The 27,392-nt window shown below is 42.8% G+C and overlaps 1 protein-coding gene across 4 annotated transcripts in view; it reads left to right on the plus strand.

The window, feature by feature from the left end:
* LOC142202474 (potassium channel subfamily T member 2-like) overlaps positions 1-27,392 on the plus strand; it is a 132,841-nt gene that overhangs the window by 100,368 nt on the left and 5,081 nt on the right. For 3 of the 4 annotated variants that reach the window (XM_075272604.1, XM_075272603.1, XM_075272605.1), the window contains 12 exons: positions 268-417; positions 5,877-6,112; positions 6,195-6,411; positions 9,196-9,301; positions 13,151-13,323; positions 15,952-16,023; positions 17,141-17,275; positions 18,093-18,204; positions 18,321-18,422; positions 21,365-21,448; positions 22,975-23,103; positions 26,077-26,386. In XM_075272604.1, the coding sequence (XP_075128705.1) occupies positions 268-417; positions 5,877-6,112; positions 6,195-6,411; positions 9,196-9,301; positions 13,151-13,323; positions 15,952-16,023; positions 17,141-17,275; positions 18,093-18,204; positions 18,321-18,422; positions 21,365-21,448; positions 22,975-23,103; positions 26,077-26,386 (1,826 nt within the window). Of the gene's footprint in view, positions 1-267; positions 418-5,876; positions 6,113-6,194; positions 6,412-9,195; positions 9,302-13,150; positions 13,324-15,951; positions 16,024-17,140; positions 17,276-18,092; positions 18,205-18,304; positions 18,423-21,364; positions 21,449-22,974; positions 23,104-26,076; positions 26,387-27,392 lie in introns of those variants that run through there. The other variant, XR_012716085.1, reaches the window with a different exon arrangement.

The following is a 27,392-nucleotide window of genomic DNA, read 5'->3' on the forward strand; positions in this document are numbered from 1 at the left end:
TGTTGGAGCTCTTCTTTATTACTAATTTTCTGATCCATTATTGGGCTCTAAAGACATCTCCCCCTTCATCTGAGTACAAGCCTCACTGTGTCCTTAAAAGACAAACATCCTGAAGGGGGCATCACTAATGTATGTCCATGAGCTTACAACTAATACAGGCCTTAGGATAGGCCATTCATATCAGATTGGTGGGGTCCAACTCTTGGCTGACTGAAGAGGTCATGGATCTTCAGCAGAGATGTAAGAGCTTTTCCTTTTCACCACTAGAGATAATCCCACCTCACCCGACCAGTGGCAAAGAAACTACAGCCGATGTTCTGCCAATGAGATCTACCACATACGACTAAGTGAGAGCAAATTTTTTGGAGAATATGAGGGCAAGAGCTTCACGTATTCTTCCTTCCACGCTCATAAAAAGTAAGTATGTTTTGTGTCACGGCTCGTTCAGTGAGTTTTTGAGGGTGAGGTGCCATCTTGGGATGTCCTTTTTTGGAAGGTCTAGGGCCTATGCTGTTAACCTGTGGTATATGTATGTAAAGGGTACCTGAATTTTTGTGAAAAGTTGTAATATTGGAGGAGGATGTCTTCTCTGGCTGTATAAGCTGTGTTACAAAGTGTCCTATCAATTTTTCTGCTATTAATAGTCCCATTCTGACTGCAGCACATTTTGCTCCTGAAGACTGGAGGTGTGTAAAATAGATCAGCCTGCCCCCTCCCCTATCCATTATTACTACTACTGTTTTTTTCATGTAATTCTGCCAGGACTAACTGTAAAATAGCAAACAAATAACTGAGAAAAGCCCAAGTGCCCATAATATAGGAGAACCTGGGACACTGAACTGCAAACCCAGGTAATGTTGCAGCTAAAAAGACTCAGATACAGAAAGATTGAAATCTGAGCACAGTAAGGAAAGCTGCTTACTGTTTGTGACTAACACCCCATTAACAATAACACAAGCAGCTAATCAGAAGTAGGTAGCCTTTCCTTACAATCAGGCTACATGCATACGACCATGCACATGTGCCACACCCATGGTTGAATGGCACGAATGGCACATAGATGATGTGTGCCTTCATGGATCCAAGCGCTTTCTTAAGTGAGCCCGGGCCACAAAATGAACAGGAGTAGGACCTGTCCTAAGTTAAACCCCAGGTATAATAATACATAGTAGTGAGTATTGGGGTACTAGAATATAATGGCCCAGTGTGCTAGCTGTGAAAAACATAGCTAACACTCAGACAATGCACATGTTTGTGGGAAGAAATCTCACTGTGAACTGTGAGAAGATACAAAGTCTTCTCTGTTCTATTTACTAGCTAGGAAAGCAGTGTGGAAACATGAATAAGCGGTGAAAAAAAGAACTGCCCCCCCTCCTCCAATTACTCTGTTCCCGTCTTGAGCTTGTTGGTTACTAAAGACAGACTTGCCTTAGTAACAGGGAATGAACTGGAAATTAGGAAGGAGGGAAACACCTAGTGGCAACAACATGTATTAATTTAGTGCATTACATTTTAGTTCAGAATCATATGCTATATTAAATAACACTAAGTCTGAAAAGTTAGTGACCATTTCATGTAGTTGTCCTACTTTAGACACTTAACCCCTACTGACAAAATAGCGAATATATGTCCGATTACTGGGACCCTGAGTGCTCAATGTGAATGGAGCTGTAGTGAACATGCTCTTTGGCAACCCCAATAACAGCATGGGCACAACCACCAACTCACAAGGAGGCCTTAGGGGAAGCTACAGATACCTCTTTCACCTGATCACCAATTGACCCCAAGTGATCAGACTTACAATACTGTGCAAGCGGCCATTTTCTCATGGCCTGTGGGCATGCGCAGTCTGCTCTGCCCAAGGCCTAGAAGTCGGAAACCTGTGCCAGAAGATGAGGATGAAGAGGACGCTGCTAACGAAGATGGAGGTGGCACTGGACAGTTCTTTGGCAGCATTGGGGACGCCCCCGGTGCTGTTTGAGCACTGGGACCTGCCCCAGTGCTGCGAGAGAACTCATTTTCATACCGACAAGAACCGGGATTCCTACGGAATGGCGGTGCGGAGCAGACAACGAAAGGTAGGAGAAGAATAGCTTGACGTCACTGTTGTTGCACATGAGAACAATGAGGCCCAGTATCTTCAGGTTACGCCTCTGAATCGACGTATCCTGACATTGCACGGCAACAAAGTACTCTTAGAAAAAACGAGCAAAATTATAAAGACTTGAACTTTTTAAACAAAAATATATATAAAAAAAAAAAAACCAGAAAATTTACATTTGACATAAGAGACTGTTGGCAGATCCTAATCAAAGACGAGCGAGAACGGTCGGGGGTAACACCATGTAATTTATCACAATTTCGTGAAGACATTTACAAGATGTAAGTAAATTAAGCTGACAATCACTCGAGTATAATGTCTCCATTTCTTCCTTTTTTTTTGAGATTCTTGTCCTTTTCTCGGGGTCGGGGGCACATCTAAACCTTCTGTGATATCTATTACAAACATAAATCAAGGCACAAAGTATATTAAAAAATCGCCGCGCAAAGATTACACTTTATGTACACAGGACAAAGACATTGATACCAATGGAGGTTAAATGGTGGTCTCCTATCCTAATTTGGGACCACCCTTTACTTTTAGCCGAGTGGAAGCTGCTACGCAAAGCTTCTTATCAGGACGCAACTCATTTGCGAATTATGATACTTGTAATACTCCATTTCCCCTGCGGGAGTGCTGTAGATAAACTGAACACCCGCTGTGCAGATTATAGCTCACTGCTGCTGGTCCCTGCAGTGGGAGAACCTGTAATTACCTTTTATACTGGGGGCCTTCTAAAAGCAAACAGGGCAGACGCCGCCTTTATATAGACGTGAAATCATTCACTTTCTTAGATTTGTGTTTCTATATATAAATGTGCAGTTTTTCGGTGACGTGAGACAAACTCGGTCTTTATATATGTAATGACTCGAGCAGTCGTTCCTTTGTAACCACAAAAGCTCAGTGAGGGTTGGACACCAGGTGCCATAATAGTGTATGAAAAGCAGGGCCACCTACTCACCGGAAACGAGCGCTATCCTTACGGGGGCCTTCTCATAATTTCACAATACAATACCCGGTACATTTTCTTCTCCTGCTTATTTTAAGATGCAAATAAAGTGCACTTATTCACCCGCCGCTTTTTGTTTTAATTATGATTTCCAGCCGGCGGGGATCTTTATAATGTTCAGAAGAATAGAGTCGTAGGAGAAATCCTCAGTGTGCCGCAAAGCGAAAACCAAACATTACCCAAGTCCAATTCGTCTCCATGTAGTCCACGTTCTTCACTGACTTTAACTGTACCAGGGAAATCACAGAACTTATTTTGATCCCAGTCGTTCTATTGAGGGCACTTCCCTTCTGTATAGGGTTTCTTTTCACTCCCTTTAAGCATCCTTGAAATACAGTACACCTGCTTCTTTCTCATAGGTGTGTGGCAGTGGCGTAATTAGGAATGGTGGGCCCCGTCGCAAACTTTTGACATGGGTCTCCGATCCCGCCCCACATTCCTGTACAGACTATTATGCCCCATAGTGGCCCCTGCATACAGTATTATTGCTCCATTGTGGTCCTGTACACAGTATTATTTCCTCTAGTGGCCCCTACTCACACATTGTTACACCCCATACTGGCCCCCACACACAGTGTTACACCCCATAGCGGCCCCTACACACAGTATTACACCCCATAGTGGCCCCTGCACACAGTATTATGCCCCATAGTGGCCCCTGCACACAATATTATCCCCCATAGTGGCCGCTACACACAGTATTATCCCCCATAGTGGCCCCTGCACACAGTATTATGCCCCATAGTGGCCCTTGCACACAGTATTATACCCCATAGTGGCCCCTGCACACAGTATTATGCCCCATAGTGGCCCCTGCACACAGTATTATACCCCATAGTGGCCCCTGCACACAGTATTATGCCCCATTGTGGAGACCCATGTACAATTATTATACTCTGAGGTATTTTCAGACCCCAGAGTACAATGATCGGAGACCCAGGGGAGGAAACAAACATAAAAAACATGCTATTTACCTCTCCCTGGCTCCGCTGCAGTCCCTGCTGGTGTCAGCCATCTTCAATGACGTACAGGAAGTCACGTGACCTGGGCCTGCGTCACGACGCACAAGGATGCAGGCCCTGGCCATGTGACATCAGGGAAGTCACTCAAGTAGACCTGAAGCCTGCTCGGAGAGGTGAGTAACACTGTTTTTATGTTCCCTTACCTCCCCTGGGCCTCCAATAACTATACTTGGGGGTTTAAAAAGACTCCTGAGTATAATAATAGTGTTTGTGGGGCCTGCAACCTTACTCACTGATCCCCACCCATTTCTGCTCACAGTGACCTCCGCAGAAGGAGAGGCGCAGGCGGCCGTAGGCAGGAACAAGGATCGGTAAGTTATTTCAGCCGGTTATGGCCTAAACAAAAAAAAAAACACAGTTGTAGCAGCTGTCTCGGGCCCCCTAATGTCTCGGGCCCTGTCTCAGCCGCTACCACTGCTACCAGGTTAGTTGCGCCGCTGGTGTTTTGTATCTTAGCAGGAAGTAGGGGACAGGTAAAAGGGCAAATTCTCGCAGGATCAGACTACATAGTTTGTTGTCTGTTACCATACCATGGAGATGCATAGGTCTGCATAATGGCTGTAGACATACAATGGTAGGAAGTATTTAATAAAGACTAATTGCGAAGTTGCTTCATTTTTTTCTTTTTGAATTATTCAACGACAATTAAAATTGTTATTATGAAGGTGTATAGAGAATTTCAGGGGTTGGGCATTGACTTGTACGGTAGTCACCGATAGGTGGCAGTCGATGTATTTTCATACAATGATAAAGTCGCTTCTAATGAGTATTTTTGGTTCTGAAATTGGTAAAGAAGGTCACTTACAGAGGAACGCAGCCTCCTGCTGTTTCCCAGAACTCTTAAAGGGGTTGTCCAGGCCTAAGCTATTAAAGGGGTTTTCTCATCTAACTGTTTCCGCAGTTTGCCTGCTGTCTCTTCTTCTCTCTTCCTGTATTTCTCTCCCCTCCCCTCCCTCTTGTTGAACAGGACACTATGAAGTATCACAATACTTATGCAGATCCGATAATATGCACATGCTTGTAGAGAACGGACTCAGTGTTATCTGTGTATTTACATGGGCTTTATCAGCCAATTGCAGAGCTGTAGATAACAGAGAGTGCAGTGAGTGACATCACTTGTCCAATCACACAGGTCCAGCTCTATGGAAACGCTGTGTGTAAACAATGGGAAGAATAAGTTCACATAGCAGGAAAACAAAGCAGCATTTCTAAAGCAATATATTTCAGAAAAGTCTTCAATTTACATATGCTACCAGAATAGATAGGATCTTTGAGATGGGAATACTCCTTTATTGGACCATCCTCAGCCGGTCCCCAGACCGATCAGCTGCTTGGCTCTGGTTACTTAACTGTGTTACTTCACAATATTCACTGTGGAGTGGAATTTGTAACAATGGAGTAAAGTTTTACCTGTTTGGACCTTGTTGGAGACCACCAGATAAAATGATTTTGGAGCACCAAACTTCAACAACCCCTAGGAAATAGACGACAGTACCCTTGAGATTTGGATGTCTTCTGCTGGACCATTTATAGGGTTAGAGATTGGGCCTACCAGAAACAGCCCAACCTTGACTATTAACCTTTTATGTCTTTGGTCAATGGGCCGTAACATAGAGAGCCCATGTAGAAAGATTGTTGCCTTGGTTGTGAACCAACTGTACCATGACCTTGGAACTTTAAGACATGGGATGCCAGCCAATGTGCTCTATGGGATATAGACTTACTGTTTATTGATATTTTTTAGGTATGGTGTTTGCTTGATCGGAGTCTGTCGGGAAGATAAGGCCAATATTCTCCTGAATCCTGGACCCAGCCATATAATGACTTCATCCGATACTTGTTTCTACATCAACATCTCCAAGGAGGAAAACTCAGCCTTCAATTTTAAGGAACATGAAAACATGCAGAGATCTGGGGTGCCTAAGTCTGCCTACCATGGCCTGACCAGACTCCCAGTGCACAGCATTATAGCCAGCATGGGTAAGTGTGTGCAGGTGTGGGGTGGGAGATATAGAGATAGCGGCACCGCTTGTTTCCAATGTTTGGACATTTCTCTGTGCAGGTACAGTGGCAATTGATCTACAAGGGTCAAGAAGTCCAGAGATTACAGACAGTAATATGCTAAGCCCTCCCGCTGACCCCACCCAAAGAAGGAAGCACAGCATTGACCCCGTGCCTGATCTCATTGATGGTGACACAAACACAACCTTTGACCTCCTGAGTGACCAGTCCGAGGATGAGACCAGTCAGTCAGATGATGAACTGGGCTCATATAATGAGTATGCCATGCAAATGACTACTGTGTGATATGATGATGTTATATACTGTATCAACTCAGGAGGTAGTATTATAGTAGTTATATACTTGTACATAGGAGTAGTATTATAGTAGTTATATTCTTGTACATAGGAGTAGTATTATAGTAGTTATATTCTTGTACATAGGAGGTAGTATTATAGTAGTTATATTCTTGTACATAGGAGCAGTATTATAGTAGTTATATTCTTGTACACAGGAGCAGTATTATAGTAGTTATATTCTTGTACATAGCAGCAGTATTATAGTAGTTATATCCTTGTACATAGGAGGTAGTATTATAGTAGTTATATTCTTGTACATAGGAGTAGTATTATAGTAGTTATATTCTTGTACATAAGGTCGGTATTATAGTAACTATATTCTTGTACATAGGGGGCAGTATTATAGTAGTTATATTCTTGTACATAGGAGTAGTATTATAGTAGGTATATTCTTGTACATAGGGGGCAGTATTATAGTAGTTATATTCTTGTACATAGGGGCAGTATTATAGTAGTTATATTCTTGTACATAGGGGGCAGTATTATAGTAGTTATATTCTTGTACATAGGGGGCAGTATTATAGTAGTTATATTCTTGTACATAGGGGCAGTATTATAGTAGTTATATTCTTGTACATAGGAGCAGTATTATAGTAGTTATATTCTTGTACATAGGGGCAGTATTATAGTAGTTATATTCTTGTACATAGGAGCAGTATTATAGTAGTTATATTCTTGTACATAGGAGCAGTATTATAGTAGTTATATTCTTGTACATAGGAGTAGTATTATAGTAGTTATATTCTTGTACATAGGAGCAGTATTATAGTAGTTATATTCTTGTACATAGGAGCAGTATTATAGTAGTTATATTCTTGTACATAGGAGTAGTATTATAGTAGTTATATTCTTGTACATAGGAGTAGTATTATAGTAGTTATATTCTTGTACATAGGAGCAGTATTATAGTAGTTATATTCTTGTACATAGGAGTAGTATTATAGTAGTTATATTCTTGTACATAGGAGCAGTATTATAGTAGTTATATTCTTGTACATAGGAGCAGTATTATAGTAGTTATATTCCTGTACATAGGAGCAGTATTATAGTAGTTATATTCTTGTATATAGCAGTAGTATTATAGTAGTTATATTCTTGTACATAGGAGTAGTATTATAGTAGTTATATTCTTGTACATAGGAGGTAGTATTATAGTAGTTATATTCTTGTACATAGGAGTAGTATTATAGTAGTTATATTCTTGTATATAGCAGTAGTATTATAGTAGTTATATTCTTGTACATAGGAGCAGTATTATAGTAGTTATATTCTTGTACATAGGAGCAGTATTATAGTAGTTATATTCTTGTACATAGGAGTAGTATTATAGTAGTTATATTCCTGTACATAGGAGCAGTATTATAGTAGTTATATTCTTGTACATAGGAGTAGTATTATAGTAGTTATATTCCTGTACATAGGAGCAGTATTATAGTAGTTATATTCTTGTACATAGGAGTAGTATTATAGTAGTTATATTCCTGTACATAGGAGCAGTATTATAGTAGTTATATTCTTGTACATAGGAGTAGTATTATAGTAGTTATATTCTTGTATATAGCAGTAGTATTATAGTAGTTATATTCTTGTACATAGGAGTAGTATTATAGTAGTTATATTCTTGTACATAGGAGGTAGTATTATAGTAGTTATATTCTTGTACATAGGAGGTAGTATTATAGTAGTTATATTCTTGTACATAGGAGGTAGTATTATAGTAGTTATATTCTTGTACATAGGAGTAGTATTATAGTAGTTATATTCTTGTATATAGCAGTAGTATTATAGTAGTTATATTCTTGTACATAGGAGCAGTATTATAGTAGTTATATTCTTGTACATAGGAGCAGTATTATAGTAGTTATATTCTTGTACATAGGAGTAGTATTATAGTAGTTATATTCCTGTACATAGGAGCAGTATTATAGTAGTTATATTCTTGTACATAGGAGTAGTATTATAGTAGTTATATTCCTGTACATAGGAGCAGTATTATAGTAGTTATATTCTTGTACATAGGAGTAGTATTATAGTAGTTATATTCCTGTACATAGGAGCAGTATTATAGTAGTTATATTCTTGTACATAGGAGTAGTATTATAGTAGTTATATTCTTGTATATAGCAGTAGTATTATAGTAGTTATATTCTTGTACATAAGAGTAGTATTATAGTAGTTATATTCTTGTACATAGGAGGTAGTATTATAGTAGTTATATTCTTGTACATAGGAGGTAGTATTATAGTAGTTATATTCTTGTATATAGCAGTAGTATTATAGTAGTTATATTCTTGTACATAGGAGTAGTATTATAGTAGTTATATTCTTGTACATAGGAGGTAGTATTATAGTAGTTATATTCTTGTACATAGGAGCAGTATTATAGTAGTTATATTCTTGTATATAGCAGTAGTATTATAGTAGTTATATTCTTGTACATAGGAGCAGTAGTATAGGGCTACTTGCTGAATATGTTATACATTTTATTTTGAACCCAATGATAAATGTGTCTTCAGTAATATCCTGGACTCTCCTCAGTGGCTACAACCTCCATGCTGAACATTATCATGTATGGCTAATAGGGGATTTAGAGCTCTGTACTGGGAACTATAAAGCTCTGACCAGTGTATTTGAGTTGTCTTAGTTTATGTAATGCATCTTATTTATACAATATTTCAGCCATTGTCTACTGTCTCTCCTCAGCTGGGTGAAGGGTTATCCATCCAACACTCCCTACATTGGCAGCTCGCCCACCCTGTGCCATCTCCTCCAGCAGAAAAGTCCATATTGCTGCTTGCGGCTTGATAAGGTATGAGGCTTTCCACAAGACAGATAACATGATGTTTTTCTTTATCAAAGCTGTGGGCTACTACAACAATGGCTGCCACTTTAGGACTAAATATCACATGTCAGTGAAGTCATCTTACATAGTAAAATATTGTGCATTGACAAATTTTGACAAATATTGTGCACAAACAATATTATGCTCCCCAGTTTCCCCCCCACACACTATAATGCTCCCCATTGACTCCCTCATTATAATTATGGAAAGTTGGTTACAATACTATTGGATTCAGATGACCATAACCTACAGTACGGACCAAAACTTTGGACACACCTTCTCATTCAAAGAGTTTTCTGTATTTTCATGACTATGACAATTGTAGATTCACACTGAAGGCATCAAAATTATGAATTATCACATGTGGAATTATATACTTAACAAAAAAGTGTGAAACAACTGAAAATCTGTCTTCTATTCTCGGTTCTTCAAAGTCGCCACCTTTTGCTTTGATTACTGCTTTGCACACTCTTGGCATTCTCTTGATGAGCTTCAAGAGGTAGTCACCTGAAATGGTTTTCACTTCACTGGAAATGGTTTTCACTTCACAGGTGTGCCCTGTCAGGTTTAATAAGTGGGATTTCTTGCCTTATAAATGGGGTTGGGACCATCAGTTGTGTTGTGCAGAAGTCAGGTGGATACACAGCTGATAGTCCTACTGAATAGACTGTTAGAATTTGTTTTATGGCAAGAAAAAAGCAGCTAAGTCAAGAAGAACGAGTGGCCATCATTACTTTAAGAAATGAAGGTCTGTCAGTCGGAAAAATTGGGAAAACTTTGAAAGTGTCACCAACTGCTGTTGCAAAAACCATCAAGTGCTACAAAGAAACTGGCTGACATGAGGACCGCCCCAGGAAAGGAAGACCAAGAGTCACCTCTGCTGCAGAGGATAAGTTCATCTGTCTCAGATAACAGCAGCTCAGATCAGAGAGCAGGTCAATGCCACACAGAGTTCTAGCAGCAGACACATCTCTACAACAACTGCTAAGAGGAGACATTGTGCAGCAGCCGGCCTTCATGGTAAAATAGCTGCTAGAAAACCACTGCTAAGGACAGGCAACAAGCAGAAGAGACACAAGGAATGGGCATTAGACCAGTGGAAATCTGTGCTTTGGTCTGATGAGTCCAAATTTGAGATCTTTGGTTCCAATAACTGTGACTTTGTGCGACGCAGAAAAGGTGAACGGATGGACTCTACATGCTTGGTTCCCACTGTGAAGCATGGAGGAGGAGGTGTGATGGTGTGGGGGGCCAAGCCGGTGACACTGTTGGGGATTTTTTGAAAATTGAAGGCATACTGGAGCAGCATGGCTACCACAGCATCTTGCAGTGGCATGCTATTCCATCCAGTTTGCATTTAGTTGGACCATCATTCATTTTTCAACAGGACAATGACCCCAAACACCTCCAGGCTTTATAAGGGCTATTTGACCAAGAAGGAGAGTGATGGGGTGCTACGCCAGATGACCTGGCCACCACAATCACCAGACCCGAACCCAATCGAGATGGTTTGGAGTGAGCTGGACCACAAAGTGAAGGCAAAAGGGCCAACAAGTGCTAAGCATCTCTGGGAACTCCTTCAAGACAGTTGGTAGACCATTTCAGGTGACTACCTCTTGAAGCTCATCAAGAGAATGCCAAGATTGTGCAAAGCAGGAATCAAAGCAAAAGGTGGCTTCTTTGAAGAACCGAGAATATAAGACAGATTCTCAGTTGTCTCACACTTTTTTGGTAAGTCTATAATTCCACATGTGATAATTCATAGTTTTGATGCCTTCAGTGTGAATCTACAATTGTCATAGTCATGAAAATACAGAAAACTCTTTGAATGAGAAGGTGCGTCCAAACGTTTGGTCTGTACTGTATCTATCTGCAAGGCTGGGTGGATATGCTGGGTTTTGGTCACAGACTCCCTTCAAGAGAGCGGTGGAGAGAAATACGGGTGTAATGTATAGTTAAAGAATCATGATTTTCTTAATGTGACATTGTAATCCCTCTTAAGTCTTTAAGTCGTATTTACTGTAGTTCACCTTATCATGACTATTTGTATAGGGGTAAAGTAGCACCAGGTACGTTTTGTGAAAGGTTCAAGACGTTTTCTTCTCTGATAGCTGCTGTGTGGTCGCTCTCTCAGGTTTCGGAAAGAGAAATTGTCTACTCAGGCAAGATATTGCGTCCTCTGATGTGTCTCCGGGGACCGCTCATAGGCCTTTCATATCCAGCTCTGATCCCATTATGAGCACAGGGAATGTATAAAGCCTGGTGTCCGTACCATCCACTGCAATGTATTTTTATCAGCAAACCTTGCAGGGTATACGCTTCTTGTCTTAAAGGGGTAGCCCCTGGTCTGGGATTATCAGTGGCTTAATCCGGCCTGTCTAGTCTCCAGCAGTACAATAGATCGCCTCCTAATAAGTCCCAGAGACTGTTTGTAGATGGTGGGGCTCAGAGGAACACTTCATATATAACTGTATATGTGACTATGGCCAGGTAATGCTATATCATACATCACAGGGGCCTGATAATGCCAATAGACAATATCCAAATAATACTACCATATAGTGTACACATAACACCGCCACATATTGCCAGGGCTGTCATCAGGAGATGGGTTCCTACAGGTGATTTGCACCCCTCCTTCCCAGGGATATTTTACAGTTTTCTGTCCCTAGCACATAGTATAATGCTCCCCAGTGTTCCAACACACAGTATAATGTTTCCCAGTACCCCCACATAGTATAATGCATCCTAATGTCCCTACCACATAGTATAATGCTCGCCAGTGGCCCAACACACATTATAATGTTCCCCAGTGTCCTCCGCATAGTATAATTCTCCCAAGTGGCCCAACACACAGTATAATGTTCCCCAGTGCCCCCCATAGTATAATGCTTCCTAGTGCCCACCACATAGTATAATGCTCCCCAGTGTTCCAACACACAGTATAATGTTCCCCAGTACCCCCACAGTATAATGCATTCTAATGTCCCTAGCACATAGTATAATGCTCCCCAGTGTTCCAACACACAGTATAATGTTCCCCAGTACCCCAACATAGTATAATGCATCCTAATGTCCCTAGCACATAGTATAATGCTCGCCAGTGGCCCAGTGCACATTATATTGTTCCCCAGTGTCCTCCACATAGTATAATTCTCCCAAGTGGCCCAACACCCAGCATAATGTCCCCCAGTGCCCGCCATAGTATAATGCTTCCTAGTGCCCACCACATAGTATAATGCTTCCCAGTGGCCCAACACACAGTATAATGTTCCCCAGTGCCCCCACATAGTATAATGCATCCTAATGTCCCTACCACATAGTATAATGCTCGCCAGTGGCCCAACACACAGTATAATGTTCCGCAGTGTCCTCCACATAGTATAATGCTCCCCAGTGGCCCAACACACAGTATAATGTTCCCCAGCCCCCCCCACATAGTATAATGCTCCTAAGTGGACCTACACACAATATAATGTTCCCCAGTGCCCTCCGCATAGTAAAATTCTCACAAGTGCCCCCCACATTGTGTAATGTACCTAAGTGGCCCAACACACGGTATAATGTTCCCCAGTGGCCCAATGCATAGTATAAGCAGTAAAAGCCTCGCATCTATTCATATGTTTTCTTTACTACACAGTTGATGTGTCACACCGAGGCAGTCACTCAGATTTCTTACACTGCTCAATGGAAATTCTATCTTGGTATTGCTGGATTTTCAATAGGAATTGCTGTCTCTGATATCTCTCTGTAATCCTCCTTGCCTTCCTTGCTTTCTTTATTCTCATATGACCTATATCTTCTCAACCTTCACAGAGCTGCCACCATTTCCCATTTGAGGATGCGAGGGCGTACGGCTTCAGGAGCGCCCTGGTGATTGTGTCTGCGGAGCGAGCAGGCAATGGGCTGTATAACTTCATAGTCCCTCTGAGAGCGTATTACCGGGCCAAGAAGGAGCTGAGCCCCATCATCCTTCTCCTGGAGAACCCGTGAGGACCAACACATGATGTCTAGAGGGATTTATGGAGGGGCACGGGGCAGATTGGGATTGTTTTTGTTATTTTTTTTTAGCATTCTCTCTAATACTTTATCTTTCTGATACAAAGTTATTTTAGACAATGCTTTGTGTACCATCATACAGTACAATCCATAGTCCCCCCCGCTATAACACAACCTTACACAATGCTGCAAGTGACGATGCCCACCAAATGGTGCTCTTTACAGTGTCCTTCCCAGACAGTGCCATTCATAGTATCCTCCAACCAGTACCAAACACAATGTCCATGTCCCAGCACCTTCTACAGTTCCCCAATCCATCTACCTTGTACCAGTGAAAGTAACGGTGTAACCTAGACAGTCAATGCTTCTGCCTCAAGAGTGGCCATTTTATTAGAGACACCCATCTTATAGCACATTAAACCTCATTGGGCCTTCAGGAGTTCATGGTGGCATCCACAGGTAGAGGATACAGGGTACAACAAGAAAACCTTCCCAAACCATTCCTCCACCTCCGCCAGCCTGAACTGTTCACACCTGACCGTGAGGATTCATGATACTTGCACCAAATTCTTCTCCTCCCCCCCATCAATATGGCACCACAGAAATCTGGATTGGTCTGACCAGGACATGTTCCTCCATTGCTCAGAGATACAATTTTTGCCCTGTTGCCCCTGGAATCTTGTTTTTCTATTTCAATAAAGGGCTGTTCCCTTGGAAGAAATGAAATAGGAATTTGAGGTAGACTTCCACTTGAAAATCTTTTTCACTTTCCGCCCCTCTGGCTTTCACTCATTGATTTGACTTCGATGAATCGGCCGAGAGGTTTGTGCCTCGGACTTCTTCTGTATGAGTGTGTCTCCGTCTCCGTTGAAAGACCCAAACAACGTGGACCGTTAAAACCGCAGTTACACATGGATTTCGGTGGACCCCATTGACTATAATGAGGTTTGTTGAGTGTCCATCGTTTTTTGAACTGAAATTGGTGGAGGAAAAGTCAGACTTTCAGGACGTCCTCTACCAATTTTCGGTGGACTCTGCAACAGAGACTCGGGGGCAGATGTGAACCCGGCCTTTAACACTAATGGTGATACCACTACTTATATGTTCGGACACGTTAGCTGGACATCGTTGCGTGTCAATTCACCCGTTTTTTCCAGGAGTCTCCCAGTTTTCAGACCCCCCCCCCAACTCGATCAATTTTGAATTTCACTTGACCGGTCACTTTCTTAGTTTTCAATGCACTGTGAGGTCAGCTCCGTGCTGTGAATATTAAAGGGATTCTATCATTAAACTGCAATTTTTTTGTGACTAACAAAAGTCTACTCTTCTCCTACCTTTAGATGTCTTCTCCAGGCCGCCGTCCCGTAGAAATCCCGGTTTTCTTCGCTATTCAAATGAGTTATCTTGCAGCACTGGGGGCGGTCCCCAGTGCTCAAACAGCACTGGGGGCGTCCCCAATGCTGTGATAGAAATCTCCAGCGACGCCTCCATCTTCTTCTGGAACGGCCTCTTCACGTGTCTTCTTCCGGCCTTGGCTTGAAACTTTTACACATACGCAAGTGGGCGCTGCCATCAGGCCTTGGGCAGAGCCGACTGCGCATGCCCGCCTGTTGTAAGTGGCCATTTTCTTGTGGTTGCTTACACAGTGCAAGGCCCTGGGTTCGAGACCCAGACAGACCTAGTGAGAAAATACATAGTATGAAACGTTAAAAAGATTGGGGTCCCCTTTGTAATTTACATAAGGTTTGCACACTGCAGGCCGGCCACAGGGCCCAGCGAGGCAATACTCATTATGGCTACAATGGGTATCTTGGGCAACTCCCAATGTCAGCGGGCGGTGCAGTGGGAGAGCAACTCACAACCTCTCCTGCCATTAAACTCTCAAGTGCAACTCCGTTCCTCTTCATAAGAACCATTGCTTGGCCTGTAGGAACTTTGGAAAACAATGAGATGACCTGCACTGGGGTGTCTTAGTTTATGCATTTACACCATATTTGTGGCATGAATTCGGTGCTATCCCCACCCACGCCCCGGCCTGTCCTGCTCAATAACAGAATGCCGGTGCCAAAAACTCAACGTACAGCTATTTTAGTTGCAAGTGACATTAAATATTCACAAAAATCTCAGATTTTTACTACTTTGCGCCATTTTTGTGGCATAAGGGATTTGATGGATCCCCCAATACATAGTAAAACCTGAGTATCAATGGCTAAAGTAAGCTCAGCCTTGTCATGCCATTCCTAGGTAATACTACACATATGTATATGGGCAGGGGTCTCTAATAAAGTGGCCACTCAGTGTATATGTGAATCTATAAATGTGTATATGGGGCAGGGGTCTCTAATAAAGCGGCCACTCAGTGTATATGTGAATCTATAAATGTGTATATGGCCAGGGGTCTCCAATAAAGTGGCCATTCAGTGTATATGTGAATCTATAAATGTGTATATGGGGCAGGGGTCTCCAATAAAGCGGCCATTCAGTGTATATGTGAATCTATAAATGTGTATATGGGGCAGGGGTCTCCAATAAAGCGGCCATTCAGTGTATATCTCAATGTTTCTGTCTCAGTGAAGGAGCCTTGTGACTTCTACAATCCCCTCATTGTTTTCTTGCAGGCCGGACCCACAGTTCCTTGAAGCGATCTGCTGGTTTCCTCTTGTCTACTACATGGTGGGCTCCATAGACAAGTGAGTGCTAAAGAGAATGAGACTGATGTGATGTATTGTCTGGGACCACTGCACCCCCTCCCCTTATCTGTGGTATTATAGGGCGTTGTACAATATTACAAAACTGATTTTTGTCAATAAGTTAAATGAGCCTTTTGGAGAAACAAGGGGGTGGCTGTGGCTCCAAAGAGGCTGGTGGCAATGTCTGCGTTGGTCCAAAAAGCTCATTTGCATGTTGACAAAAACAGTGATATTTTGGCCATGGATGCCGCCATTCACAAGGGGAAAACACTGTGTGATTCAGGAGAACCTAACCTATCTAACTGTGAGCATGGGCCATATTCTGGTTCTGGTGACACTAACCTATCTATCTGTGAGCTTCGGCCATATTCTGGTTCTGGTTACACTAACCTATCTATCTACAAACTTGGGCCTTATGCTGGGTTCTGGTTACACTAGCCTATCTATCTGTGCACTTGGGCTATATGCCGGGTTCTGGTGACACTAACCTATCTATCTGTGCACTTGGGCCATATGCCGGGTTCTGGTGACACTAACCTATCTATCTGTGAGCTTGGGCCATATGCCGGGTTCTGGTGACACTAACCTATCTATCTGTGAGCTTGGGCCATATGCCGGGTTCTGGTGACACTAACCTATCTATCTGTGCACTTGGGCCATATGCCGGGTTCTGGTGACACTAACCTATCTATCTGTGAGCTTGGGCTATATGCCGGGTTCTGGTGACACTAACCTATCTATCTGTGAGCTTGGGCCATATGCCAGGTTCTGGTGACACTAACCTATCTATCTGTGCACTTGGGCTATATGCCGGGTTCTGGTGACACTAACCTATCTATCTGCGAGCTTGGGCCTTATGCTGGTTTCTGGTGACACTCTGTCTGTGAGCTTGGGCGTGGCACATTCCCTTTAAGACGATTATCTAGACTTAATGGAATTGTGACAAACCCTCAGCTGTTATGTAGATGTAAGTAATATCGATGCCTAGGTCAGCAATATTATATGCAGTAGCAAAAATGATGACCCCTGTGTAATATGTTTTGGGGTCCCGCTCCCCTTGTGGCCATAATTTCCCCTGTAGTATGCCACATCATTATTCTGGCTTCTGTCTCTGCAGTCTGGATGACCTGCTGCGTTGCGGTGTGAGTTACGCGGCTCACATGGTCGTGGTTGGCGAGGAAAGCTCCATGATTGCTGAAGAGGATTATATGGCCGATGCTCGGACCATCGTCAATGTACAAACACTTTTTAGGTAAGACGATCTCTTGAGGCTTTGATGTTCCTATGATGCTGCTAAAACTTTGGGGTGCCATAATCTCCCAGGCACTGTCTAGCTCTCCTTTATTGTATATTACCCTGATAGTAGTATGTAGGGCGCCCAGTTCGTACCATATAGTGCCTACATAGGTGTACAATAGTGCGGTATTATATCATGTAGTGTACCAACTTTGACCATATGGTACTTATAGTTCATAGTTAGGGTTGAGCAATCGGGATTGGAAAAGATCGGATTCCGATCGGCGATCGAGTCAATTTCACGATCGCGATCGGAATTCCGATCCCGATCTTTTCCGGCGGGATCGAGGTCGAAGGTTATCTCAAGATCGGCTCAACCTTATTCATGTATGTATCATTGATAGGGTTGAGTGTTTGGGATTGGGAAAGATCGGATTCCGATCAGCGATCGAGCAAATTTCACGATCGAGATCGGCTGGAAAATGATCGGAAATCGGATTTTAAAATCGATCCCGAAATCTCAAGATGGGCTCAACCCTATTCATAGTGTACCTAGAAATTACTGGAACTGCCTTCTCTTACTACCATCCAAGAATTATATTGTCATATAGCGCTCACATGGTGCCATTAGTTGCCTCACCACAGGGGCGCTATACACCTCATATTTCCACTTGAAGACTTATACTGACCTCTGCTGGTAATGAGGAAGAAATGAGAACAGATTGATATAAAGTGTGCAATCTGCTACACAATCTGTGTCTGAACACGGCCTTATGTGTGTATGGCTTATATAGAAGGATATTGATGACTGTTTCCTCTGCCTCGCTCTACAGACTGTTTCCAGGGCTCAATATTATCACAGAACTAACACATCCAGCAAACATGAGGTTCATGCAGTTCAAAGCCAAGGACAAGTACTCAGTGGTGCTGTCTAAGCTGGAGAAGGTAAAGGCCGTAACACTCGTCAGATACCTGTCTGACTGTCTCTCTAATGTCTGTCATCTTCCTATGTCTTCTTCTCCTTCTCCTAATCCCTCCCTCAAAGCTCTGTCCTCTCACAGAGGGAACGTGAACGGGGCTCTAACCTGGTCTTCATGTTCAGACTGCCATTTGCTGCTGGGAAGGTCTTCAGTGTCAGCATGTTAGATACTCTACTATACCAGGTACTGGAGATAAAGCCGGGTATGTCCATATACTCTCCTCCTATTACTCCATATAGCCTCTCCTATATCTCCTCCTATTACTCCATATATCCTCCCCTATATCTCCTCCTATTACTCCATATATCCTCCCCTATATCTCCTCCTATTACTCCATATATCCTCCCCTATATCTCCTCCTATTACTCCATATATCCTCCCCTATATCTCCTCCTATTACTCCATATATCCTCCCCTATATCTCCTCCTATTACTCCATATATCCCCTCTCTATATCTCCTCCTATTACTCCATATATCCTCCCCTATATCTCTTATTACTCCATATATCCTCCCCTATATCTCCTCCTATTACTCCATATATCCTCCCCTATATCTCTTATTACTCCATATATCCTCCCCTATATCTCCTCCTATTACTCCATATATCCTCCCCTATATCTCCCGCTATTACTCCATATATCCTCCCCTATATCTCCCGCTATTGCTCCATATATCCTCCCCTATATCTCCTCCCATTACTCCATATATCCTCCCCTATATCTCCCGCTATTGCTCCATATATCCTCCCCTATATCTCCTCCTATTAGTCCATATATATCCTCCCGATATCTCCTCTAATTACTCCATATATCCTCCTATATCTCCTCCTATTACTCCGTATATCCTCCCCTATATCTCCTCCTATTACTCCATGTATCCTCCCCTATATCTCCCGCTATTACTCCATATATCCTCCCCTATATCTCCCGCTATTGCTCCATATATCCTCTCCTATATCTCCTCCCATTACTCCATATATCCTCCCCTATATCTCCTCCTATTACTCCATATATCCTCCCCTATATCTCCTCCTATTACTCCATATATCCTCCCCTATATCTCCTCCTATTACTCCATATATCCTCCCCTATATCTCCTCCTATTACTCCATATATATCCTCCCGATATCTCCTCTAATTACTCCATATATCCTCCTATATCTCCTCCTATTACTCCGTATATCCTCCCCTATATCTCCTCCTATTACTCCATATATATCCTCCCGATATCTCCTCCTATTACTCCATATATCCTCCTATATCTCCTCCTATTACTCCGTATATCCTTCCCTATATCTCCTCCCATTACTCCATATATCCTCCCCTATATCTCCTCCTATTACTCCATATATCCTCCCCTATATCCCCTCCTATTACTCCATATATCCTCCCCTATATCTCCTCCTATTACTCCATATATCCTCCTCTATATCTCCTCCTATTACTCCATATATCCTCCCCTATATCTCCTCCTATTACTCCATATATCCTCCCCTATATCTCCTCCTATTACTCCATATATCCTCTCCTATATCTCCTCCTATTACTCCATATATCCTCTCCTATATCTCCTCCTATTACTCCATATATCCTCTCCTATATATCCTCCTATTACTCCATATATCCTCTCCTATATCTCCTCCTATTACTCCATATATCCTCTCTGTATATCTCCTCCTATTACTCCATATATCCTTTCCCTATATCTCCTCCTATTACTCCATATATCCTCTCCTATATCTCCTCCTATTACTCCATATATCCCCCCTGTATCTCCTCCTATTACTCCATATATCCTTTCCCTATATCTCCTCCTATTACTCCATATATCCTCTCCTATATCTCCTCCTATTACTCCATATATCCTCTCCTATATCTCCTCCTATTACTCCATATATCCTCTCCTATATCTCCTCCTATTACTCCATATATCCTCTCCTATATCTCCTCCTATTACTCCATATATCCTCTCTGTATATCTCCTCCTATTACTCCATATATCCTTTCCCTATATCTCCTCCTATTACTCCATATATCCTCCCCTATATCTCCTCCTATTAGTCCATATATATCCTCCCGATATCTCCTCCTATTACTCCGTATATCCTCCCCTATATCTCCTCCTATTACTCCATGTATCCTCCCCTATATCTCCCGCTATTACTCCATATATCCTCCCCTATATCTCCCGCTATTGCTCCATATATCCTCTCCTATATCTCCTCCCATTACTCCATATATCCTCCCCTATATCTCCTCCTATTACTCCATATATCCTCCCCTATATCTCCTCCTATTACTCCATATATATCCTCCCGATATCTCCTCTAATTACTCCATATATCCTCCTATATCTCCTCCTATTACTCCGTATATCCTCCCCTATATCTCCTCCCATTACTCCATATATCCTCCCCTATATCTCCTCCTATTACTCCATATATCCTCCCCTATATCCCCTCCTATTACTCCATATATCCTCCCCTATATCTCCTCCTATTACTCCATATATCCTCCTCTATATCTCCTCCTATTACTCCATATATCCTCTCCTATATCTCCTCCTATTACTCCATATATCCTCCCCTATATCTCCTCCTATTACTCCATATATCCTCTCCTATATCTCCTCCTATTACTCCATATATCCTCTCCTATATATCCTCATATTACTCCATATATCCTCTCCTATATCTCCTCCTATTACTCCATATATCCTTTCCCTATATCTCCTCCTATTACTCCATATATCCTCTCCTATATCTCCTCCTATTACTCCATATATCCTCTCCTATATCTCCTCCTATTACTCCATATATCCCCTCCCTATATCTCCTCCTATTACTCCATATATCCCCTCCCTATATCTCCTCCTATTACTCCATATATCCTCTCCCTATATCTCCTTCTATTACTCCATATATCCCCTCCCTATATCTCCTCCTATTACTATATATCCCCTCCCTATATCTCCTCCTATTACTCCATATATCCTCCCCTATATCTCCTCCTATTACTCCATATATCCTCCCTATATCTCCTCCTATTGCTCTATACATCCTCCCCCATACGTAGCTTACCTGTATATAGCAGTAACGTCTCCCCTCTCCTCTCTTGTATACAGTCCTTTGTGAAGGATTACATGATCTCTATCACACGTCTATTACTTGGTCTGGATTCTATGCCCGGCTCTGGATTCTTATGTGCAGTAAGTTCTCTAGTTCTCCGCAGTCTGCTCCCCTGCCATATTACTTGCAGCTCTGGATGTTACCAGGGTTCAGGCCATGAATACTTTAGTAGTTAGTTTTATCTTAAATTAAGTGATCAGCAAATATTCTCCATCTTCTACATAAAGAGATGAATTTACATAAATCAAGCCACACCCCTAACCACGGCCAGTCCCGCCCATGCCCCCATTGCCCTTACTTAAACCTGCCTAATCCCATTGTGCCCCCAAACAGTAATAGTGACCTTGTAGGAGTAACCTACAGCGATGAGGTCACAGAGTATTATTCCTCTTATGGCTCCGACACAGTATAATGCCCCCTACAGGGTATTAATTCTCACAGTAGTCTCTCCATACAGTATAGCGCCCCCTACACACAGTATAATGCCTTTACAGTGGACCCACACACTATAATGCACCTTTATGGCTTCTATACAGTATATTGCCCCTATAGTGCCCCAACACAGTTAAAGACCTAAGGGGGAGGGTATGGCGCAGAGATTGTATGTGCACAAAATGGTTAATGTCAGTCATACACCAGCCCATCTGAGGCCTGCACATGCCATAACACTATAGGGTCCTGCCTATAGCCTATAACAGTGGCCATCACACATTACCCCCATAGTAATACCCTCTGCATGGCGCTATATGCCACTCTTCTACTTACTAACATGAACATCCAGCAGGGGGCACTCTAGACCCGTGCAGCGAGAAGACAACATGACTGCTGTCCTAGATCAGAAGAGCTTTGAGGGCCAGATGTTGTCCCTAGGTGCCCCTTCTGTACGTGTAGTCATAAAGTATCCCTATACTGTATACATACTACCACAAAGCGCTGTAACACATGTATCAGGCAGGATTTTGGGGTCCAGGGCCCCCCCGATATAAGATAAGCTGATGTTGTGCAGCCGCCGCCTTCTGGTCTCTTTCATCCTTCTTATACTTCATCATCATCATCGATGCCCTGGGCGAATCATGTTCTTCAGATCCCCCCCAACCCCCACCCCCGCCCCCGAGCCATCACGACTCAGATATTAAAATGAGCTTTATCATCACAAGTCACAGAAAATACGAATGTAGTAAATATATATATACATTGTGTCATTCATAATATATAATAACATAACATAATATTTCTATAGTGTATCATAATAGAACATATAATAACATGTAATGGCAATGAAATATAACATGAATATAATATAGTATAATATATAATACAATATAATGTCATTACAATATGAATATATAATTCACATTAATATGACAATGTAATAAGAATACTATTAATATAATATCAATGTAATAATATAACAATACAATATGTCAGTGTAATAAGATAATGATATGATAATACAGTACAATATCATATAATATATCACTATAATATTAATACATAGTTTGCTGTGTGATCCTTTCTCTTCTATGTATCTATACACATGTAGTGTTACTGTGCCCCCTTGTGGTTACACAGAGCAATGGTATAAAACCTACTGTATCCTCCACAGCTACAGGTTACAGAAGAAGACCTCTGGATCCGCTGCTATGGGCGCCTGTACCAGAAGCTGTGCTCCACTACCGGGGACATTCCTATCGGAATCTTCCGCACAGAGACGCACGTGTTGCCCACTTCCGAGGTACCCTGCGCCTCATGGCTCTTTGGTTGTCTGTATTTGTTTGATTGTTGGTCAGAAATGTGGAAACAAATATATAACAGGCCATATAGTTATTAGTAGCATACAGTGCGCATACGAATAGTGCCATACAGTGCTCAGATAAATAGTGCCATATAGTGCTCAGATAAATAGTGCTGTATAGTGCTCAGATAAATAGTGCCGTACAGTGCTCAGATAAATAGTGCTATACAGTGCTCAGATAAATAGTGCCATATAGTGCACATAAGAATAGTGCCGTACAGAGCTCAGATAAATAGTGCTAAATAGTGCCATATAGTGCTCAGATAAATAGTGCCATATAGTGCTCAGATGAATAGTGCCATAGTGCTCAGATAAATAGTGCTATATAGTGCTCAGATAAATAGTGCTATATAGTGCTCAGATAAATAGTGCCATATAGTGCTCAGATAAATAGTGCCATATAGTGCTCAGATAAATAGTGCCATTACAGTGCTCAGATAAATAGTGCCGTACAGTGCTCAGATGAATAGTGCCATAGTGCTCAGGTAAATAGTGCCATACAGTGCTCAGATAAATAGTGCCATATAGTGCTCAGATAAATAGTGCCATATAGTGCTCAGATAAATAGTGCCATATAGTGCTCAGATAAATAGTGCCATTACAGTGCTCAGATAAATAGTGCCGTACAGTGCTCAGATGAATAGTGCCATAGTGCTCAGGTAAATAGTGCCATATAGTGCTCAGATAAATAGTGCCATATAGTGCTCAGATAAATAGTGCCATATAGTGCTCAGATAAATAGTGCCATATAGTGCTCAGATAAATAGTGCCATATAGTGCTCAGATAAATAGTGCCATTACAGTGCTCAGATAAATAGTGCCATATAGTGCTCAGATAAATAGTGCCATTACAGTGCTCAGATAAATAGTGCCATATAGTGCTCAGATAAATAGTGCCATTACAGTGCTCAGATAAATAGTGCCGTACAGTGCTCAGCTAAATAGTGCCATATAGTGCTCAGATAAATAGTGCCATATAGTGCTCAGATAAATAGTGCCATATAGTGCTCAGATAAATAGTACCATACAGTGCTCAGATAAATAGTGTTGTACAGTGCTCAGATGAATAGTGCCATATAGTGCTCAGGTAAATAGTGACGTATAGTGTGCATAAGAATAGTGCCGTACAGTGCGCAGATGAATAGTGCCATACAGTGCTCAGATAAATAGTGCCATATAGTGCTCAGATAAATAGTGCCGTACAGTGCTCAGATGAATAGTTCCATATAGTGCTCAGGTAAGTAGTGCCGTATAGTGCGCATAAGAATAGTGCCGTACAGTGCGCAGATGAATAGTGCCATACAGTGCTGAAGTAAATAGTGCCATACAGTGCTGAAGTAAATAGTGCCATATAGTGCTCAGGTAAATAGTGCCATAGAATGTGCAGTTGAATATTACCATACAGAGCTCCAATAAATAGTGCCATATAGTATATAGTGCTCATATAAATAGTGCCATATAGTATATAGTGCTCATATAAATAGTGCCATATAGTATATAGTGCTCATATAAATAGTGCCATATAGTATATAGTGCTCCGATAAATAGTGCCATATAGTATACAGTATAGTGCTCATATAAAAAGGTGGTCTCTCCCTAAGGATAGACGTTATCTCCACAATCTGGTCTTTCAGCCTCTCACTTAAACCAAATCAGTTCTCTCTAGGCTGCGCTGATGACGTCCAAAGAGACAGAAACGGTGCCGTCCGTAGCTGAGAAATTGATTTGGTTATAACCTCGCATCATGCAGCAAAGGCTTCTGGGAAGTCGGGCATGTTGTTCAGGGTGCTTGCTATAGAGGGCAGCATAACAGAGGCACTGTCTCCCTATTTACATCTTGGGAGACAGATTTGCATATTCTTCCCATGTTCCCTTGCAGTGGAGCAACTATGGCTGTATAAGACTCCACACACCTGAGAAGGTGGTCTCTCCCTAAGGATGGACGTTATCACCACCATATAAATAGTGCCACATAGTGCTCAGATAAATAGTGCCACATTGTTTAGCAATTAATAGTGCCGTATAGTGCTTAACTCATTCTCCACATCTGCCCTAATAGTATGGCGGATGTCAGGTATATATATTATACAGGGGAGATCCAGCCCGTATCCAGTGCCCGCACGCATCACTGGCATTAACCTCTAAAATGCCTCGGTCAAAATGAGACCCGGGGCCGGTGATCTGTTGCCATGACAGCTGGGAGCCTATTAAGGCTTTATGCCGCCTGTAATACAGATGACGGGAATTTGCAATCCAAGACCCCTGGAAAACTGCACTGGAAAAAATATGTAACGGAGATTAGATAGTGGGGAGTCCAAACTGAAGATGAAATCATACCGGCAATGGGGAAGGAGGTGGATAAATAATGGCAGACAGTGCTAAGAAAGTACATGGCGGAGGATTTATCAATGGCGGAAGGTGTTATTACTGCCAGGGGGGTAACTAACACATACTGGACCCTAGAGCAAATGTTTATTATTACTATTTGCTATTTTTTCACTATCTGATCCCTACTCATGCTCATTGCTGCCTCCACTTCCCCTTCTTCCCACCAGGGGGCCCGTGCGCCTGATATCAAGTCTCTGTCAGCTTGGGATACAGGGCCACAGGGCCCCCTGGGGGCAGAAGGGGAAGTGGCGGTGGCCGTGAGCAGGAATTGGGGTCAGTAAATAAATAGGGCCCATTAGCTGCTGCGGTCCTGAAGCAGGCAACGGCCTATTGAAATAAAAGCAGCATGGCCCCCCGGGCCCCCCCTACGGTCGGGGGCCCTGGCTATGCCACGGTTCATAACCTCATCGCTGCCGGATGGTGTGACTTGTTTATCAAAATGGTTGATAAATCTGGTGAAGCTGATGGAGGATGTAATGATAAAACAGGGTGGCGCTCTATGCAATGATGATCTTGTCCTTCTAGTCCCAGGTCTCTATCAGCGTGGAGGACTATGAAGACACAAGAGAGAGCCGTTGGGGAGACACCATCCAAAGCCGCGGCCCACATCGTAACTCTACATCCAGCGACCAATCCGAGCATCCATTACTGCGCAGGAAGAGCATGCAGTGGGCTCGTAGACTGTCTCGTAAAGGAGCAAGGCAGCCTGGGAAGTCAGCGTCTGAAAGGATCAGCCAGCAGAGGATGAGTCTGTACAGGCGCTCGGAACGGCAGGAGCTCAACGCCTTAGTGAAGACCAGAATGAAACACCTAGGCCTCTCCACTGCAGAGTACAGTACGTGAGCTGAAGTATCTATGGCTCATGGAAGGAGTGGGCTATAGGTCAAAGGGACTGCCCCTCCCACTATAGGGTAACATACAAAGGAGGGAGGAGCTATGTGACATAGAGACTGCCACTCCCACTATAGGGTAACATACAGAGAGGGGAGGAGCTATGTGACATGGAGACTGCCCCTCCCACTATAGGGTAACATACAGAGAAGGGAAGAGCTTTGTGACATGGAGACTGCCCCTCCCACTATAGGGTAACATACAGAGGAGGGAGGAGCTATGTGATATGGAGACTGCCCCTCCCACTTTAGGGTAACATACAGAGGAGGGAGGAGCTATGTGACATGGAGATGCTCCTCCTACCATAGGGTAACATACAGAGGAGGGAGGAGCTATGTGATATGGAGACTGCCCCTCCCACTTTAGGGTAACATACAGAGGAGGGAGGAGCTATGTGACATGGAGACTGCCCCTCCCACCATAGGGTAACATACAGAGGAGGGAGGAGCTATGTGATATGGAGACTGCCCCTCCCACTATAGGGTAACATACAGAGGAGGGAGGAGCTATGTCACATGGAGATGCTCCTCCTACCATAGGGTAACATACAGAGGAGGGAGGAGCTATGTGACATGGAGACTGCCCCTCCCACTATAGGGTAACATACAGAGGAGGGAGGAGCTATGCCACATGGAGACTGCCCCTCCCACTTTAGGGTAACATACAGAGGAGGGAGGAGCTATGTGACATGGAGATGCTCCTCCTACCATAGGGTAACATACAGAGGAGGGAGGAGCTATGTGACATGGAGACTGCCCCTCCCAGTGTAGGGTAATGTACAGAGGAGGGAGGAGCTATGTCACATGGAGATGCTCCTCCTACCATAGGGTAACATACAGAGGAGGGAGGAGCTATGTGACATGGAGACTGCCCCTCCCACTATAGGGTAACATACAGAGGAGGGAGGAGCTATGTGACATGGAGACTGCCCCTCCCACTATAGGGTAACA

The sequence above is a fragment of the Leptodactylus fuscus genome, chromosome 5, assembly GCF_031893055.1.
Source record: "Leptodactylus fuscus isolate aLepFus1 chromosome 5, aLepFus1.hap2, whole genome shotgun sequence".
Classification (NCBI taxonomy): Eukaryota; Metazoa; Chordata; class Amphibia; order Anura; family Leptodactylidae; genus Leptodactylus; species Leptodactylus fuscus.